Source organism: Mustela putorius, unplaced genomic scaffold (assembly GCF_011764305.1).
Source record: "Mustela putorius furo isolate JIRA1106 unplaced genomic scaffold, ASM1176430v1.1 tig00000874_pilon_pilon_pilon, whole genome shotgun sequence".
Taxonomy (NCBI): domain Eukaryota; kingdom Metazoa; phylum Chordata; class Mammalia; order Carnivora; family Mustelidae; genus Mustela; species Mustela putorius.
This window is the reverse complement of record NW_025421505.1, coordinates 6,329,250-6,346,955: the sequence shown is the minus strand read 5'-3', so window position 1 is coordinate 6,346,955 and position 17,706 is coordinate 6,329,250. Positions and strand designations below refer to the sequence as shown.

The 17,706-nt window shown below is 40.3% G+C and overlaps 1 protein-coding gene across 5 annotated transcripts in view; it reads left to right on the top strand.

The window, feature by feature from the left end:
* The first annotated feature begins 1,590 nt into the window (after positions 1 to 1,590).
* SHLD1 (shieldin complex subunit 1) overlaps positions 1,591 to 17,706 on the top strand; it is a 94,483-nt gene continuing 78,367 nt past the window's right edge. The window contains exons 1-4 of one of the 5 annotated variants that reach the window (XM_004751525.3): positions 1,591 to 1,839; positions 2,827 to 3,144; positions 6,498 to 6,560; positions 11,686 to 11,903. Coding sequence is in view for 4 of the 5 variants with exons in the window: in XM_045086020.1 (XP_044941955.1) it covers positions 12,094 to 12,140 (47 nt within the window). In the remaining variant the exon portion in view is untranslated. The other 4 variants (XM_045086020.1, XM_045086022.1, XM_045086021.1 and 1 more) reach the window with 4 other exon arrangements.

Genomic DNA, 17,706 nt, shown 5'->3' with positions numbered 1-17,706 from the left:
AGGAGAGCATTTCAAGGAGGGTTTGACAATGTCAAAAGCTGATGAGACCTGAAATCTGCCAATGGAATCCAGGGCCATGGTGATGAGTCAAGCTCAAAATGTTTTGATGGGATGACAAGGGTAAAAACCAGACTGAAGGGAATTGAGGAGTGAATGGAGGTAAGGAAATGGAGGCAGAGTATAGACAACCCCTTTGGAAAAGTTTGTGAAGGGGAGGAGAGAACTAAGGCAAAAGCTAGAGAAAGATGTAGGAATGAGGGTTTTTTTTTCTCTTTATGATAGATTCATTAATACAGCAAGTAGAAAATCCATAAGTTGACTTAAGTACAGAAATTTAGAACAAAATAAGGTGGCATCTCAAATCAGCGGGGCTAAGACTTTACTAAATGGTGCTGGGAAGCCTAAACAGCCATTTGGTAATTCTAAAATTGGATCCATACCTCACATTATATACAAGGGTAAATTCCAAATGGATTAGATATAAATATAAAAGATGAACATATATATAATTCTAGAAGAAAACATGCATAAATTCCTTGATATCTTGAGGGTGGGGCAAGGTTTTGGTTTTGGTGGCTTTTTTTGAAATCTCTACACCCAACGCGGGTGTAGAGCTCAAACCCACAACCCTGAGATCAAGAATCCCATGCTCTTCTACTGAGCCAGCCAGGTGCCCCTTTTATATATGTATGTATGTATGTATTTATGTAGTTATTAAGGAAAAGTATTTTTAACTCACAATCCAGATGCAATAAAAGAGAAGACTGATAAATGTTAATATTTAGAAATTTTGCATGCCAAAAAAACACAATAAGGAAGCAACCAAAAAACATCAGAAACAAAGTTAAAACACAAAAGACAGCCTTGGAGGAAATATTTTGCAGCATGCATTGTATATATTATGTGTGTCACAGGTAAAGGAATGGTTATATATAGATACAAAGAACCAGTAGAGAGGGAGCAATTGGCTAGAGAAGGGAGGGGGAGGGAAGCTGAGGGAGGAGGAGAGGGAGGGAAGGGAAGGATCGGAGAAGATCCCTAGTGTGAGTATTGTGGGAACAGGCCAGGACAGATAAGGGCATGGAAAGACAAAAAGGGACCATCAGGGGGCGCCTGGGTGGCTCAGTGGGTTAAGCCGCTGCCTTCGGCTCAGGTCATGATCTCGGGGTCCTGGGATCCAGCCCCGCATCAGGCTCTCTGCTCAGCGGGGAGCCTGCTTCCCTTCCTCTCTCTCTCTGCCTGCCTCTCCATCTACTTGTGATTTCTCTCTGTCAAATAAATAAATAAAATCTTAAAAAAAGAAAAGGACCATCAGCAACTTCTGTGTTAAATGGACAGAAAGAGGGTCTGGATGGGGCTGGATGTTTGATAACATCAGGAAGCAAGTTAGCAGCTGAGAGGGAAAGGAAAGTAATTTAAAATAATCATGGTGGTGGGAAGGAAACTATACTGACCAGAGAAATGTCCAGAAAGACCAAAGCCTGCTTAAGAAGTGCAGCTGGTGCAGGTGAACTTACAAAGGAGCCCTTGTGCCCCAGAAGGGACTTTTCCCTGGCAGTGCTTGGGAGACTCTTAGACCATTTTCTTCATGGGAGAAAGAGTTCTTCCTAATTCGACTCTGTCATCCTGGGAACTTCTTTCCTACAGATCCAGGAGCAGGGAGGAAGTGAAGACATGGTCAGCAAGAAGCTGTTGACTTTATATGAAAAATATCATGAACCACCTCATTCAGTTTGTCAGGTAACACAGGCGAGCAATGTCAGACATGGAGAGAGGCAGAGAAATTTCCGAGTGTCATGAGAGAACCATGAGGGACAGCTGCTAGGAAAGCACTGCTGGGTAAGTTTATCTTAATCACCTTCATTCAGAGCTTGCTCTCCCGGCATTTTGGTTGAGTGAATTCACCCTTGCTCAGAACTCAAAGTCCTAACGCTTCCTAATGGGGTTAATCTTTGCGATGGTTCTCTGAAAGGGTTGGTACAGGAGGCGTGTCTGTCTCTGGACTGTAGGGGCGGTAGACGTGTCAACATTTGCAATTTGCTAGTTCCTTCTTCCTTGCCTGCTACTTCCCCCTCTCCCCAGTTCCATTCAGTCTTCAGATTAAATATACAATAATAGCTTTCTGTTCTGAAAACCTCTTTGCAGCCCGGGCTGGTGGGAATGACCGCCAAGTTTAGGCTTGCTGGTGCTCAGGGGATGGTTGGTTCTAGGCTAAGAGAAAGAACATGAAAGGAGTGAGTTCCTTTTGCAGAGGGGGCAAGGCTTTTCTGTCTAGGACCTGGAGAGCCTTAATTAGAGCAGAATATGGACTCGTATTCTGCTGATTTTATTTATTTATTTCTCTGCTGAGAAGGGATGCATTCTCCATGGAAAGGATTAGAAAATCTGTGATGACACTATCATTTAAAAGCAAAACCAAAAAAAGCCAATCTTCTGGGGTTCAGGGATCCAACTTGGAACGATACGTCTGCATCTAGGCCCTGCCAGAGTCCAGCTCCGTGTCTATGGGGCCTCAAAGCAGAAGAGAGAAATAACGCCTGTGAGTCACCAAGTCTGGCTGTTTGTTGGAAAACTGCTGTTGCCAGGTAGGGAGGGAGGTGGCTTTCCAGGAAACCCAGCCAAAGTTTGAGGTATTTGTGCAGCTGGAAAATAGATGACCAGGCTGGCCTTGTTTATGTGGGACATACTGATGTAGGAAAGACTAGAGCTCTTGGGGTCCTAGAGCTGGTTCAAAGCTGGGAATAGTAACTCTGATTCCTTTTAGAATAATCAAATTCTTTGCAGTTTATTTATTTTAACATCTCTTTGTGTCCCTCTCCTGGGCAGGCCCTTCCCACCTCCTGACTTGAGGACCGATGGACCTTCTAGACATTACTTCCAATGACCCAACTTTGAACTAACTGCCCAAGTGGAAAACGATGTAAAGTTATTTTCGTTCCAAAGGAGGATGCTAACAATTCAAAGGAATGAATTTCTAATGGTGGAACTGCAAGTCCCTAGGGTGACCAAAGATGTTTTGGGACAGGATGTTCTACCCTGTTCTGTTCAAATGATTGACTAGGTAGCCTCCTACTTTGCCCTCTTGAGAGGCTGGCTCTGCTCTTTGGAACTTCAGAAACATCCGACTTGTTGTCTTTCTCAAAGGTGAGTGGATTTCAGTCCACTCCAAGGATATACTGATAGTGAGCATTTATAACTTGATATTATCAGTAAAAACAGTAGGTAAGTGCTTTTCTCATCACTTGGATAGCCAAGGGAGAGTATGTTTCACACATTGCCTTCAGGTGCTGAGGGGTGGATTTTATTACCTTCTCTTTATAGAACAAGAAGAACCCCAGAAGTTGAAACTGCTGACTCTAGGAGTGTCACCAGACATAAAGTGAGCTCTCTGCCTCTCTCACGAGTCTGTCTGGCTATCCACAACAAAGGAGGTAGCCAATTTAAGATAATAAGCCCAAAGAAGGGGGAATGTCTTCACATTTTTATTTTCTACATCAATCAGTTTGCAGCATCTGAGCTTTGTTAATTACACATTCTCCTTGTTTATGCTGATTTGCTAGTAATTTTTCCCTCTCTTGGCCTTTAAACAAGACAGTTTAGCAACAAGGCGCCCTGACGTGGGATTTTCTATAGCACAGACCAAGGATATTTCTTTCTTTCTTTCTTTCTTTTTTTTTTTTTTTTTTGTTAAGATCTTATTTATTTGACAGAGAGAGATCACAAGTGGGCAGAGAGGCAAAACAGAGAGCCCGATGTGGGACTTGATCCCAGGACCCCGAGATCATGACCTGAGCTGAAGACAGAGGCTCAACCCACTGAGCCACCCAGGTACCCCGACCAGAGATATTTCTAAAGAACACAAAGGATTTAGGTCACAGATATCCAGCATAAGGCTGTGTCTGCTCTATTTTAATACTTCTTTTAAAAAATAATTTATGAGTTCAATGGGCTCCAGTTCATTTTTTTTAATTAAACTTTAAGTCATTTTCTAAATTATAAATTATTTTTCAGTTATTTTCCGAAGCTAGGAATAGGAACTGATTCCTTTAAGGATAATCATATTCTTTGCAGTTTATATATTTGAATAATATTTCATCTTAGTCAGCCGTTTACGAGTTCTGGCACAGATTACCTGCATTCTCTGTGTCTCTGTTTCCTCATCTGTGAAACAGACACAAAAATAGTACGTGAAGACATCCATATCGTTAATGCCCTTAGACAATCTAGAACACTCTATCAGACTTAGCTATCATTAGCATATTATAGCTGTTTTGAATTACCAAAGTAATATGCACGTTCATGCAAGCCCTTAGAAATTTGCTGGCCCCGTCTAACAACTGATCACAGACATCCTCCCTGAGCAGGTCCCCTGGAGCCCTCTCTTTACAGAAGATGGGCATTAGCTCCTTGTCTGATTTGTCTGTGGCTCCAGTATTGTTTAGGGTAGCTTTTCACATTTCTGTATGGTCAAATCCTTGCTCTTTTCCTTACACCTCCTGGGTTATGTATAAGGCATAGGAAGTCCATCTCAGGGGCAAGCACTTAGAAATACACTTCCCAGGACTGACAACAAAGACTTGCACAATACAAGAGAACTTTCCGAACATACATTAAACTTTGTGATTCATTAGTGTGAGTGTATTTTACTTTTTACTGGAGAAGTTCAAAGACTGAAATGCTTTTAGGTGTCGAGGGGAACGCTCCCTTCAGATAAAGACAAGAAACGCAGGACTGAAGACACCCCACAATCTGCACACGCCTCTTCAGGGCACCCACAGGCTTTTTATAGGTCATGATGTGGAATGAGTGGGGAGTAGAAGTCAATAATTCAGTGTTCGATGAAGTTGAACCTGCAGTTTAACCAGCATGAAGTGTAAGAAGGTAGCTCATTTCAGAAACTCATTGTCAAAGATCATGACAGCAAAATCATGGGGAGATTCAAAGTTATCAGCAAAGCCAGCTGAAGCCAGTAGTTCTTGGCATGTTCCATCAAGTCCTCTCTGCATACTTTCTGACATCTGGGCATTGAGATTATCTTTGAGAACGTCACTCAAAAGCATTTGCCAAAAAGACAGTGGATAATAAAAAAGAAAAAATTTGAGTGAGTGTTGTATCTTTGACAGTGAGGTGTTTCTTTTTTAAAAATTTTATTTATTTTTATTAACATATAATATATTATTTGTTTCAAGGGTACAGGTCTATGATTCATCGGTCTTATACAATTCACAGTGCTCACCACAGCACATACACTCCCCAGTGTCCATCCCCCAGCCACTCCATCCCCCTGCCCTCACCCCCCAACAGCCCTCGGTTTGTTTCCTGACATTAAGAGTCTTTTATGGCTTGTCTCCCTCTCTGGTTCCATCTTGTTTTGTTTTTTTCCTCTCTTCCCCTATGATCCTCTGCCTTGTTTCTCAAATCCCACATGTCAGTGAAACCATATGATAGTTGTCTTTCTCTGACTAACTTATTTTGCTTAGTACAATACCCTCTAGTTCCATCCATGTCATTGCAAAAGGCAAGATTTCCTTTCTTTGGATGGCTGCATAGTATTCCATTGTGTGTGTGTATATATATGTATATATATATATATATATATATATATATATATATAGCATTTTCTTTATCAATTCATCTGTTGATGGACATCTAGGTTCTTTCCATAGTTCTGTTATTGTGGACATTGCTGCTATACACATTGGGGTGCACGTGTCCCTTCGGATCACTACGTTTGTATCTTTAAGGTAAATACCCAGTAGTGCAATTGCTGGGTCATAGGTTAGCTCTGTTTTCAACTTTTTTTTTTTTATGGTATTATAGCTATGCTTTTTATTTTTTAAATTTTTTATTTTTTATAAACATATATTTTTATCCCCAGGGGTACAGGTCTGTGAATCGCCAGGTTTACACACTTCACAGCACTCACCAAAGCACATACCCTCCCCAGTGTCCATAACCCCATCCCCCTTCTCCCAACCCCCCAGAAACCCTCAGTTTGTTTTGTGAGATTAAGAGTCACTTATGGTTTGTCTCCCTCCCAAACCCATCTTGTTTCATTGATTCTTCTCCTACCCACTTAAGCCCCCACGTTTTCAACTTTTTGAGGAACCTCCATACTCTGTCCCAGAGGACAATGAGGTATTTCTATAAACATCTGACTACTCATGCTTTTTCCTACTCTTCTTTTTTCTCAGTAAATGCATACTATGTCTATACAAAGTGAGCACAAGTGGCTGAAAAATAGATAATTAAATAATCTTTTATTTTTGACTTAAAGACTGACAAATAAAGGGATCAATTAAGAAAAGAAAGCCTATTTTGAGGTCTTATAGATTTTATATATATATATATATAGATAGATAGATAGATAATTCAACAAACATCATTTATTTAATGCCCACTATGTCAAAATAATTTTGTTAAGAGTTGTGAGATTTTTGAAGATAAAAAAGATGGTCTCTACTCACAATCTAGTTATGTTCTTTAATATTTTCTAGACCTTTCAAGGAATAGCTTAGAAGAACACCAAGAAATTGGAGCAGAATACTTTATATTTTATGGTAAGGACAATTCTCTGTGTGGTCTATCATGTAAATCAATCACTATACTCTTCAGATATATTATTTTTAAAGGCATTGGGTAGCTGTCAGCCACCAGGAAGGTCTTGCCTCTGGCACAGTCTTTAAACCCTTGTGTAGTCCTCTCCTGAAATGAATCAAGCCCTAAATGATCCAAACAATACGATGGAGGGGATAGCATGTGACATGGCAGGCTAGATCTTTAAAGGTATGGAGGCTAGCATCATGGTGTCATGGATTGCTTACTCTAGGGGAAGGACTGGAATTCAGGCTAATGGGAAAAACCTGGCAGGCAAATTGTTTTGTGTGTCTATGAGCTAAGATTTTAATAATTAATAATTCTTGGAGGTGGGCAGAACATAAATACATAAAAATCTTCACCACCGTATTGTAGCTGATGATTTCTAAGCTTTGCAGTAACTACTAAGACCTCAGACATCGCATCCCAATAAATGTGTAAGAATCAAATTATTTGGGAGCACCTGGGTGGCTCAGTTGACTGAGTGTCTGAGTCTTCATTTCAGCTCAGGTTGTGATCTCTAGGTTGTGGGATCAAGCCCCACATCAGACTCTGCCCTCAGTGGGGAGTCTGCTTGAGGATTCTCTCTCTTCCTCTTCCTCTGTCCTCCTCCCTCCCACCATGGCTCTCTCTCTCAAATAAATAAATAAATCTTTTAAAAAATGAAACAAATTATTTCTGCAGTATTCATAGCGTCATCAATTTTTAAATGTACAGCCTCTACAAGCTGCATTTGTTTTCTGCTGACAATTCTCTCATCATTCCTGGCAGTCTTCAAATCATTAACTTGGGAGGAAAGTGAATTTAGAATTTCTGGCCATCAGTCTGTCAACGACTCCATCAAGCAGTTTTTTGTTTTGTTTTGTTTTTTAAGTAGTCCTGGAAGGTAATTACGGTTCCCTTTGTATAGATAAGAAAATTATGGCTCACAGAGTGTAAAGGACCACAACCACATAACTGGTTAATGAGAGAGCTAAGAGTGAAGCCCAGCCTCCCGACTCCAAGCGAAGGGCTCTTGTTTCTTCACCTCTGAATGTAGACAGTCCAGAGTGCCTCTGGATTATAGATCAGATGTGCCTGTCCCTATCATGAAATGGCACGTCATTTGTTCAGCCCTCACTGGTGTGGTGTGCCAGGAAATGGATGTTTTGCCCTTGCGTCATGGAATGTTCATCAGACAATATCTATAAAGTCTTACCGTTGCGCTAGTACTGACCTTAGAAACTAAGGTCCAAGCTTATGTTCATTATAAATATACCCTATATCCATTGGCAAATAAAACCCACACCTTCATTTCATGGATCTTCCAGTCTAGTCTGGAAGCTTATAGTCTGTGGGATTTTTTTTCCCTTGGTTATCTACTTATTGTTTAATTATGGTTTTATAATATTATATGAATGAAAAACAGTAAGATGTTTTGACACTCATCAGATACTCAACCCTTGAACTTTTGTAAGGTTTGTTTTTCTTTTTTTCTTTCTTTCTCCCCCCCCCCATAAGGTTTTCTTTCTTTTTTCTTAAAGCTACAGCCCCAGATGGCTGAGTAACTGGATCAAGGTTCAGAATGACAAAGACAGATAATGTAACTGCAAACAACATCAACCTCCTTTGAAAGAGCTATTTTGGTCTTTCACCTAAAGTGACTTCTTTGTGCTGAAAGAGATTTTGGCAGCAGCTAGCTCAGCTGATGGCAGAAAAATCAACCATGAAATATAAAGGTTTTATAAGATTGTGACATGACCCCATTTTCACAGCCATTATATAATCAATGGCAAAACAGCAGGGGAACAAAAGTAATTTATACCTTAATTTTGGAATGCAATAAAATCTCTACTTTGCTGTCTCTAGATTTACAGTCCCTATTTTGTTTTGATGATGACTTCAATTAGTTTTTATCTCTTATGCACTAACCAACTGAAAGTGGTAAGAAAAGATGGTCAGAGGCATGCTATGTGGCAAAGAAAAGTCACTCGAAGCTTCAGAAATTTGCTCCAGGAAGTCCACCAGGAAGATAAAACCTCTCAGGGAAAGGCCACAGGAGAGTAGATAAGAATTAGTTTATAAGCAAACAAACTTGTTTTTCAAAGAAAGAGTGACAGTGGCAAAAGTTTTCAGTGTTTATCTCACTGATTAGCAGGTCAGGAAGAAGTTACTTTTTAAAAAAATTTTATTTATATATTTATTTGAGAGAGAGAATGCATGTGAGCAGAGGGAGAGGGAGAGAGAATCTCAAGCAGACCTCGCTCCATCCCCTTACCCCAACTCCCGGAGCACAGAGGCCTATACCCAGCTTGATCCCATGTCCCTGAGATCATGACCTGAGCCAAAACCAAGAGCCAGCTGCTTAGCAGACTGAACCACACAGGGGCCTCAAGAAGTTATGTTTTTGAGACATTTTGGATGGATTGAGTTGGATGATAGTAGGGAATGGGGGACACCTGGGAGGCGACTTATCCATTATGCATATAAAATTCCTAGTCAGTTAGAAAAGCACACAACTCCTGATCTCAGGGTTGTGAATACAAGCCCCCACATTGAGGTTATATTGCTTAATTAAATACAACTTTTTATAAAAATTTTTTAAATTTTGAAAATGCTTTCTGAGCACTTACACTTACTGGGTACTTACTTATGTCACTGGGCTGGGATCTGGACTACAAGTAAGTATGAGATAGACATGGTCCTTGTCCTCAAAGTCATTCCAGTTAGTGGGAAAAACTGAAAGGGCAAAGGAATTTATTAAATGGAGGAACACGGGGATTCCTGGAAGGGACTATGAACTCACATTTGGAAAGTCAGAGGTTTTCTGGAGGAATTCCTTAAACCTGAGATCTGAAGTATGAGAAAGACCAAAGAAGAATGTCCCTAAGGAAGGGAATTGTGTAAGTAAAAAAGCTCAGAGGCAAAAGAGAGCAAGTATGGCATATTTAAGGAAATGAAAATAATGTAGAGGTGGAAGGTTGGGGGACAGTGATAAGAGATAAGGCTTAGGGGTCCTCTAAGTCTACTTAAGAAATTTGAGATTTAGCCTGAGAGTCAAGGAGGGGTATACTCAATCTTCATTAAAAAAAAAACAAAAAAAAACAAGGGGTGCCTGGGTGGCATCCTGGTTGGTTGGTTGACCAACTGCCTTCAGCTCAGGTCATGATCCTCGAGTCCCAGGATGGAGCCCCACACCACATGAGGCTCCTGGCTCAGTGGAGGGTCTGCTTCTCCCTCTGACCTTCCCCCTCTGATGTTGCTCTCTCTCATTCTCTCTTTCTCTAATATAAATAAAACCTTAAAAACAAAACAAAACAAAAGAACAACTGGCTGCCAGAGAGTTGGAAAACTGTTGTCATCGGGATGGCAGATAATGGTGAGCTGTATTCAGATAATGGTGAGCTGTATTCAGAAAGTTGCTGTAAGGATGGAGAGAATGAAGAGATAGTCAATAGATCTTTAAGAGAAAGAATCAGCAGGGGAGGATTTGATTATGGATGGATACAGGACAAGCTGACAAAGGAGGAGAAAAAGTTTCTGACTGAAGAGTCCAACTTAACTGAGACAGGAGACACTGGGATAGGAGTAGGTTGATTGAAAGGTGGGGGAATGTTGAGTTAAAGGTGGCTGGAGGATGCGTTGATTTGACCCCTAGGAGACTAGGCTTAGTGGCTTGGGAATAAATAGCATTAATGGGAGAAGAGAAGATTCAAGACTGTATCTTGAGAAAGGCCCAAAATGAAGAGAAAGAAGAGCTTGTAAAAGAGATTTATATGGATTTTTTTGAGAGGGAAGAGAAAAACCAGAAGGAGGTAGTATCAAGGAAACCCAGAGACAAGAGGGATTGATCAAGTGTTCAATGCCATTGAAAACCAGGCAGAAATATCAGACTCCAACTGAGGGACATTCTACAAAATAATTGACATTTTAAAATGTCAACACCAAGATATAAAAAGAAAGATTGAGAAATGGAGTTTAAAGGAGACCAAAAAATCTATGAAAACTGATAATGCAATGCATGATCTGAGATTTCCTTTTGCTGTATTTTCTATCATTTTTAATGGTTATATAATAATCCATGTAATTAAGTTCATTCCATTATATTTGAGTTAGTCATTTTATGAAACGAACAGGAAAGTAATTTAGTATTATTCCAGACTTTCTCCGGTCACAATCTATGTTACTTTATTTTTTTAAAAAATATTTTCAAAATTTATTTGACAGAGGTAGAGAGAGAGAGAGAGAGAGAACACACAAGCAGGAGGAGCAATAGAGGGAGAAAGAGAGAGCAGACTCCCTGCTGAGCAGGGAGCCCAATTCAGGGCTGGATTCCAGGACCCTGGGATCACAGCGTTAGCTGAAGGCAGACAGTTAAACATCTGAGCCACCCATGCGTCCCTCTATGTTACTTTAGAAGGATGTTTTGTTAGATTCTTTACACCAAAAAAGTGAAAAGTTAATTTATACATTTTGATTACCAGTGCTGGAAGAGAAAATGAAATTTACAGCTGTTGTGTTAGGTTTGTCTGAATATGTTTTTACTTCTGATTTTATCTTTACATTTGCCTTAAAATTTGGCCTATGGTTGACCAAACCTCAGGCAGCATTATTTAAAATATTCATCTCAAGTGAAGTACTCCGTAATTTATGGGCTTCTATCCTAAGACAGGCAGCTGTAGGAGGATATGAATGTAAAGGACTGGTTCAAGAAGGTGGTGAAATGGAACAGTAACCTCAGTCTCCTTTCTGTGGTTCTGCAATTCTGGCAGTTGAGTAGGGCTAAGCTGCAAGCTGCATGTCTTTGATTAGTTTCTCTCTATACTTTATGTTGTTGTTGTTTTTTTTAAGATTTTATTTATTTATTTGACGGAGTGAGATCATAAGTAGGCAGAGAGGCAGGGAGAGAGGGGGGGTAAACAGGCTCCCCGCCAAGCAGGGGCTGAATCCCAAGACCCTGAGATCATGACCTGAGCCAAAGGCAGAGGCTTAACCCACTGGGCCACCTAGGCGCCCCAACACTTTGTTTTTTTAAAACGTAAACATTTAAATTTTTCAAATTTAAATTTAAATTTTTTTTTTCTTGTTCCCTTTCGTGTCCACCAAAAGCATTTATCTGTAAGCTTTTAGAAATTGCCCAGACTGTCAAATGCGCAAAACTTCCCTGGCTGGGCGAGTGCCCTCAGTCAAGATGGCTGCGGTACGTTCCATCGCCCTTGCTTGCCCTCAGCAAACGTGGCTACAGCGACTTCCTTTCAAACCGGCTTTTCCCACAACAAATATGGCGCCTCCGCTTCCGGATTTCGGTGCGCTGCTCTTGCGGGATGGTGAGTGTAATGGGGACTTTGCAATTTTTCTCAATCCGTTGTCTTCGTGGACTGTGGCGTGACCTGGAATTGGGAGTAGGCAGGGGGTCTGGGCAACGCATCAGATCGTTCTCTCATAATTGGGAAGTTACGGAGGCTTCTCCTGGCACGCTTCCAATTTCCCGGTGCCCCTCCTTCTCCCCACCAACACATGGCCTCCGTAGCCACATCTTTGGGGAAATCCCCCAAATTTTGCAGGTAGTGTGACCGGATGCCCTTCCGTTCTTCTTCTTCTTTTTAAAAAATCAGCTTTTTATTTTTATATAATTGTTTATTTAGGAAAACATCTTTTTAAAGATATAATTCACATTCCATAAAATTCACCTGTTTAAAATGTCAGATTCCGTGGCTTTTCATAGATTCCAGGATTGTACAGCCGTCGCCACGATCTAATTCTAGAATATTTTTATCACCCATTAGCGGTCTCCATTCACCATGACATTTCAGTCTTAGTACTAGTCTACTGTCTGTAGATTTGTCAGTTTGGAATTTGATATAAATAGAATCGTTCAACGTGTGGTTAAAAGATAAATTGAGGCATGTTTAAAATTCTAAGTTAATTTGTGCAAGAAGCGATTGGAATTGGGCAGTATCCAATCCAGCAGGTAGAAAAGGCGTTCTCAGGAGCTGAACAAAATGAAAGACTTAGAGGCAGAAGCCAGCAGGAAGAAGGAAGTAATACTAGGCCAAAAAAAGCAGGTTATTGCAAGGTTACATCTCTGTAGGGAATGGCAAGGAACTTTCTGGCAGATTACCTAACTAGACGGCTCCTGATTGGTTGTGGAATTTAGCACAAGTGACACCATTTTGGATCTGTTGTCTTGTTTTTTTTTTTTTTTTTTTTTTTAAGATTTTATTCATTAATTTGACAGAGAGAAATCACACAAGTAGACGGAGAGGCAGCCAGAGAGAGAGAGAGGGAAGCAGGCTCTCTGCTGAGCAGAGAGCCCGATGCGGGACTCGATCCCAGGACTCTGAGATCATGACCTGAGCCGAAGGCAGCGGCTCAACCCACTGAGCCACCCAGGCGCCCCTGTTGTCTTGTTTTTTAACACTAGCTCCTCATCACTAAGTATAGTATTGTCAAAGTGTGTCCTTGCGGCATGTGTTAGAACTTAATTTTTTTTTTATAAAGCTGAAAAATACTCCATGTGTGCCTAGAACACATTTTATTCATTCATTCATCAGCTGATGGACATTTGGATTGTTTCCACTTACGGTTTATTATGGATAAAGCTGCTGTGAACATTGGTGTAAAGTTTATGTGAACATGTATTTTTATTTCTCTTGAGCATATGCCTAGGAGTGGAAATGTCAGGTTAGAGTGTAACCCTGTTTAATCTTTTGAAGCACTACTGAACTGTTTTTCCAAAGAGCCAGTGACTTTGTATGTGGATATCCAGTTGTCTCGGTGTTGAAAAGACTGTCCTTTCCTTTTCCTGTGAAATTGTTTTTGGCACCCTGTGGAAAATCAATGGACCATAACTGTCAGGTTTTACTTCTGGACTCAGAGTTCGATTTCATTGATCTATATGTCCATTCTTATGCCAGTACTACACAGTCTTGATTATTGTGGCTTTTTAGTAAGTTTTGAAATAAAAAAGTATGAATCCAACAACTTTGTTCTTTTTCAAGATTGTTTTAGCTATTCTGGGTCCCTTGCATTTCTGCATGAATTTTTAAATACTTTTGTCAGTGTCTGCAAAAAAAAAAAAAAAAAGTTAACTGAGATGCAGCTAAGAAGAATTACATTGATCTGTAGATCGATTTGAGCCATATTGCTATCTTAAAAGATTGTCTTCTAATCTCTGGAAAGACATCCATTTGTTTAGATTTTTAATTTCTTTGAACTTTTTAAAAAAGGTGGGACTTGAATTTATAACCCCCAGATCAAGTGTCAAATGCTCCACCCGCTGAACCAGGCAGACATCCCTTTTTCAACATTTTTTTGTTTTGTTTTCACTGTACATGCCTTGCACATTTTTATTAATTATATTCCTAAGTATTTTATTGTGGTTGATGCTATTGTAAATGGAATTATGTTCTTAATTTTAGGATTGTTTATTGCTAGTGTAAAATCATTTGCGTGTACTTTTATTATATTGATCTTGTATCCAGCAATCTTGTTTAACTTCTTTAATGGTTCTACTAATTTTTAAAGAGGATTCCTTGGGATTTTCGGTCCGCAAGATCACATCTTCTGCTAATAGAAGTAATTTTACTTCTCTCTTTTATGAACATCTTTATTTCCTTCTCTTGCCTCATTGTGCTAGCAATAACCTACAATGTAAAGTTGAATAGAAGTGATCAGAGCAGGCATAATTACCTTGTTCCTATATCAGTTCCCTAGGGTGAAAACATTTAGTGTTTTACCACAAAGTTTGATGCTAGCTATGCATTGTTTGAAAAAAATTTATCAGATTGAAGAAGTTCCTTACTATTTCTAGTTTTTTTTAGTATTTTGATCATGAAAGAGTATTTGACTTTATCAAATGCTCTCTGTGTCTGTGTGTGTTGTGGTTTTTGTCCTTTATTCTAACTAGTGTAGTACATTGATTTTCAGGTGTTAAAACAACTTTGAATTCCTAGAGTAAGTTCCACTTGTCATGGAGTATTATCCTTTTTATATTTTGCTGGGTTTGGTTTGCTTCTTTTCTGCCAAGGATTTTTGTGTCTCTATTCATAATATCGGTATTTAGTTTGGGGTGATACTTTGTCTTGTTTTGGTGTCAGGCTAATACTGGACTTAGAGTAAATTGGAATGTGTTCTCTCCTCTTCCATTTTTTAGAAGAGTTATCTAGGTGAGAGAAGTGTTAAGTGTAGTGGGAGGAAGTGGGGCCTATTGGAGAACCTGAAGGAAAGCCATTATGCTTGAAGCCTGGAAAGCAGTGGAGGTTGGAGGATTTGGCTAGATAGAAATTTCTAGGTGGTGATTAATGTCTCAAAGGAGGAAAGAAGAGAGAGCCTTGGGCTAAACACAGAGGAAGTCCAGTTGGGGATGGAAGATGAGCCACAGAGCAGGCAGGAAGGAACAAAGGCAAAGAGGTAGGAGGGCAGTCAGGGGAATGGCTCCCTGAACAGTGAACAAAGGATAGCAGAGTTTCTAGAAGTCAGATGCTGGAGGGGAGGGCAGGTGTCAAAGATTTCCTTTTCACTTTTCTTTCTTTCTTGACAACTTTTAATGTTGATATCATTTTTTAAAAAATAGTGTGTATATTTATTTTATTTAAATTCAATTAATGAATATATAGTATATTATTAGTTTCAGAGGTAGAGTTCAGTGATTCATCAGTCTCATATAATACCCAGTGTTCATTACATCACATGCCCTCCTTAATGTTCATCACCCAGTTACCCTATTCCCCACTCCCTTCCCCTCTAGCAACCCTCAGTTTGTTTCCTATGATTAAGAGTCCTATGATTAATATTACAGTTTGTCTCCCTCACTGATTTCTTCTTGTTTTATTTTTCCTTCCCCTCCCCTATGATCCTGTTCATTTCTTAAGTTCCACATTTGAATGAGATCATATGATAATTGTCTCTCTCTGATTGACTTATTTCACAAAGCATCCTACCCTCTAGTTCCATCCGTGTCATTGCAAATGGTAAGATTTCATTCCTTTTGATGATTTAGTAGTATTCCAGTGTGTGTGCATGCACATAATACACACACACACACACACACACACACACACACCACATTTTCTTTATCCATTTATCTGTTGATGGACATTTGGACTCTTCCCATAGTTTGGCTGTTGTGGACATTGCTTCTGTGAACATTGGGATACAGTTGTCCCTTTGGATCACTACACTTCTATCTTTGGGGTAAATACCCAGTAGTGCAATTGCTAGGTTGTAGGGTAGCTCTATTTTCAACCTTCTGAGGAACTTCCATACTGTTTTCCAGAGTGGCTGTACCAGCTTACATTCCCATCATGATGTTGATATGATTTTATACCTTCAAAAACTTGCAAGACTAGTACAAAGAACTCCCAAATAACCTTTTCCTGATTCACCTATTGTCTACACTTGCCCCATCCATTTTATTTATCATTCTCTATCATACATACATACACACACACACACACACAGAACTATTTGAGAGTATTTTGCTCACATTAAGTCCCCCTACCAATGAATATTTGGGTGGCATTTCCAAAGAACAAGGACATTGTCTTACATACTGGGTTTTGTTGAAAACGGAAGTGATATGGGCATGTTGAAATATCCAAGGGAGGGTCCAGTGGAAGAGAAGTGAGAGAAGGAGTTGTGATCACTGAAGGCTTGTTGAAGGGTCCAGAGAGTGGGATTTAAGGTACAGGTGGAGGTGTCAGACTGCCACGGGAGGGATGGCTCTCTGTTGTGAAGAAAGGTGAAGCAGTAGGCAGATGTGGGATCTTTGTTCTGTTTGATAGGGGAGTGGAAGAAGTTCCTCTCTGCTGGATTCTGTTTCCTTTGTCAATGAGGAAGTGAGCGGATCTACTGAAAAGAGCAGGGAGGTGTGTGAGAGGTGGGAAAGGTCTGAGTTGAAGAGGGTTGGAGAAAACATGAGACTCAAGGAGAGGGGAAGAGGGAGTTATGGGATGAGGATCTCGAGATTCATGTGGCTAGAGGGCCCATTTCAGGCTGATGCTCATTCATTTTGGGTGAGCCAGCTTGTCCTAGCACTGGAAAGTGGGTAGATAAGTTGAGTGGGTAGACAGGCTGGAGTTTTGCCAAAGGAATGTGATTAAAGGATAGAATGGTTAGGGGAAGGGAAGTTTAGGGTACTAAGAAGATAATGGACCATAGAAGATACTGGACAAGGATGAAAGAAGCAAGATGGCTACTGAATGGGAACTAGAAGGGTAAATGGATGGGAGGTAGGCTGGGAAGATAGGAGCCTGTAAATTGTCTTTTAATTTTTACAGTTTCACTTATTGGAGCTAGACATTATTGAACAGGCATTCTTTACGAGGTATTTTATGTGCATCCATTTCATGTAACTATGACAACCACATGAGGTAATGAGCTTAGTCATCAAGTCATTTTTTTAAATTTAATTTAAATTTTTTACAGATTTTATTCATTTATTTGACAGAAAGAGACACACTGAGAGAGGGAACACAAGCAGAGGGAGTGGGAGAGGGAGAAGCAGGCTTCCTGTCAAGCAGAGAGCCTGATGTGGGGCTCAGTCCCAGGACCCCGGAATCATGACCTGAGCCGAAGGCGGAGGCTTAACAAATGAGTCACCCAGGCACCCCAAGTAATTTTTTTTTAAAGATTCTTTCTTTTTTTCTCTCTTTTTCTTTCTTCCTTCCTTCCTTTCTTTCTTTCTTTCTTTCTTTCTTTCGAGAGACTGCACATGGGTATGTGTAAGTGAAGGGAATGGAGGAGAAAGAGAGAGAGAATCTTAAGCAGGCTCCACAGCCAGCACAGAGCCCAACACGGAGCTTGATCTCATGACCCTGAGATCATGACCTGAGCTGAAGTCAAGAGTCAGATGTTTAACCGAATGAGCCACGCAGGCACCCCAGGCCATTGTTAGAGATGAAGGTGAGATGACCTGCTCAAGGTGACACAGCTAAAAAGTGACAGCGGGGGTTCAAACGTGAGTCTGTCATTCCAGACACCCTGTGCATTTCTGCACCTTTCTGCAGAGCTTCCTGGCTGTGTTCCCTGCTTCGCTTTGACCCTCCTCCGACTCATGCTTCACTTTGCTAACAGTGTGAGCATGTGGAAATGCAAATTGATTGTATCATACCCTAACTCAGAAGCTTT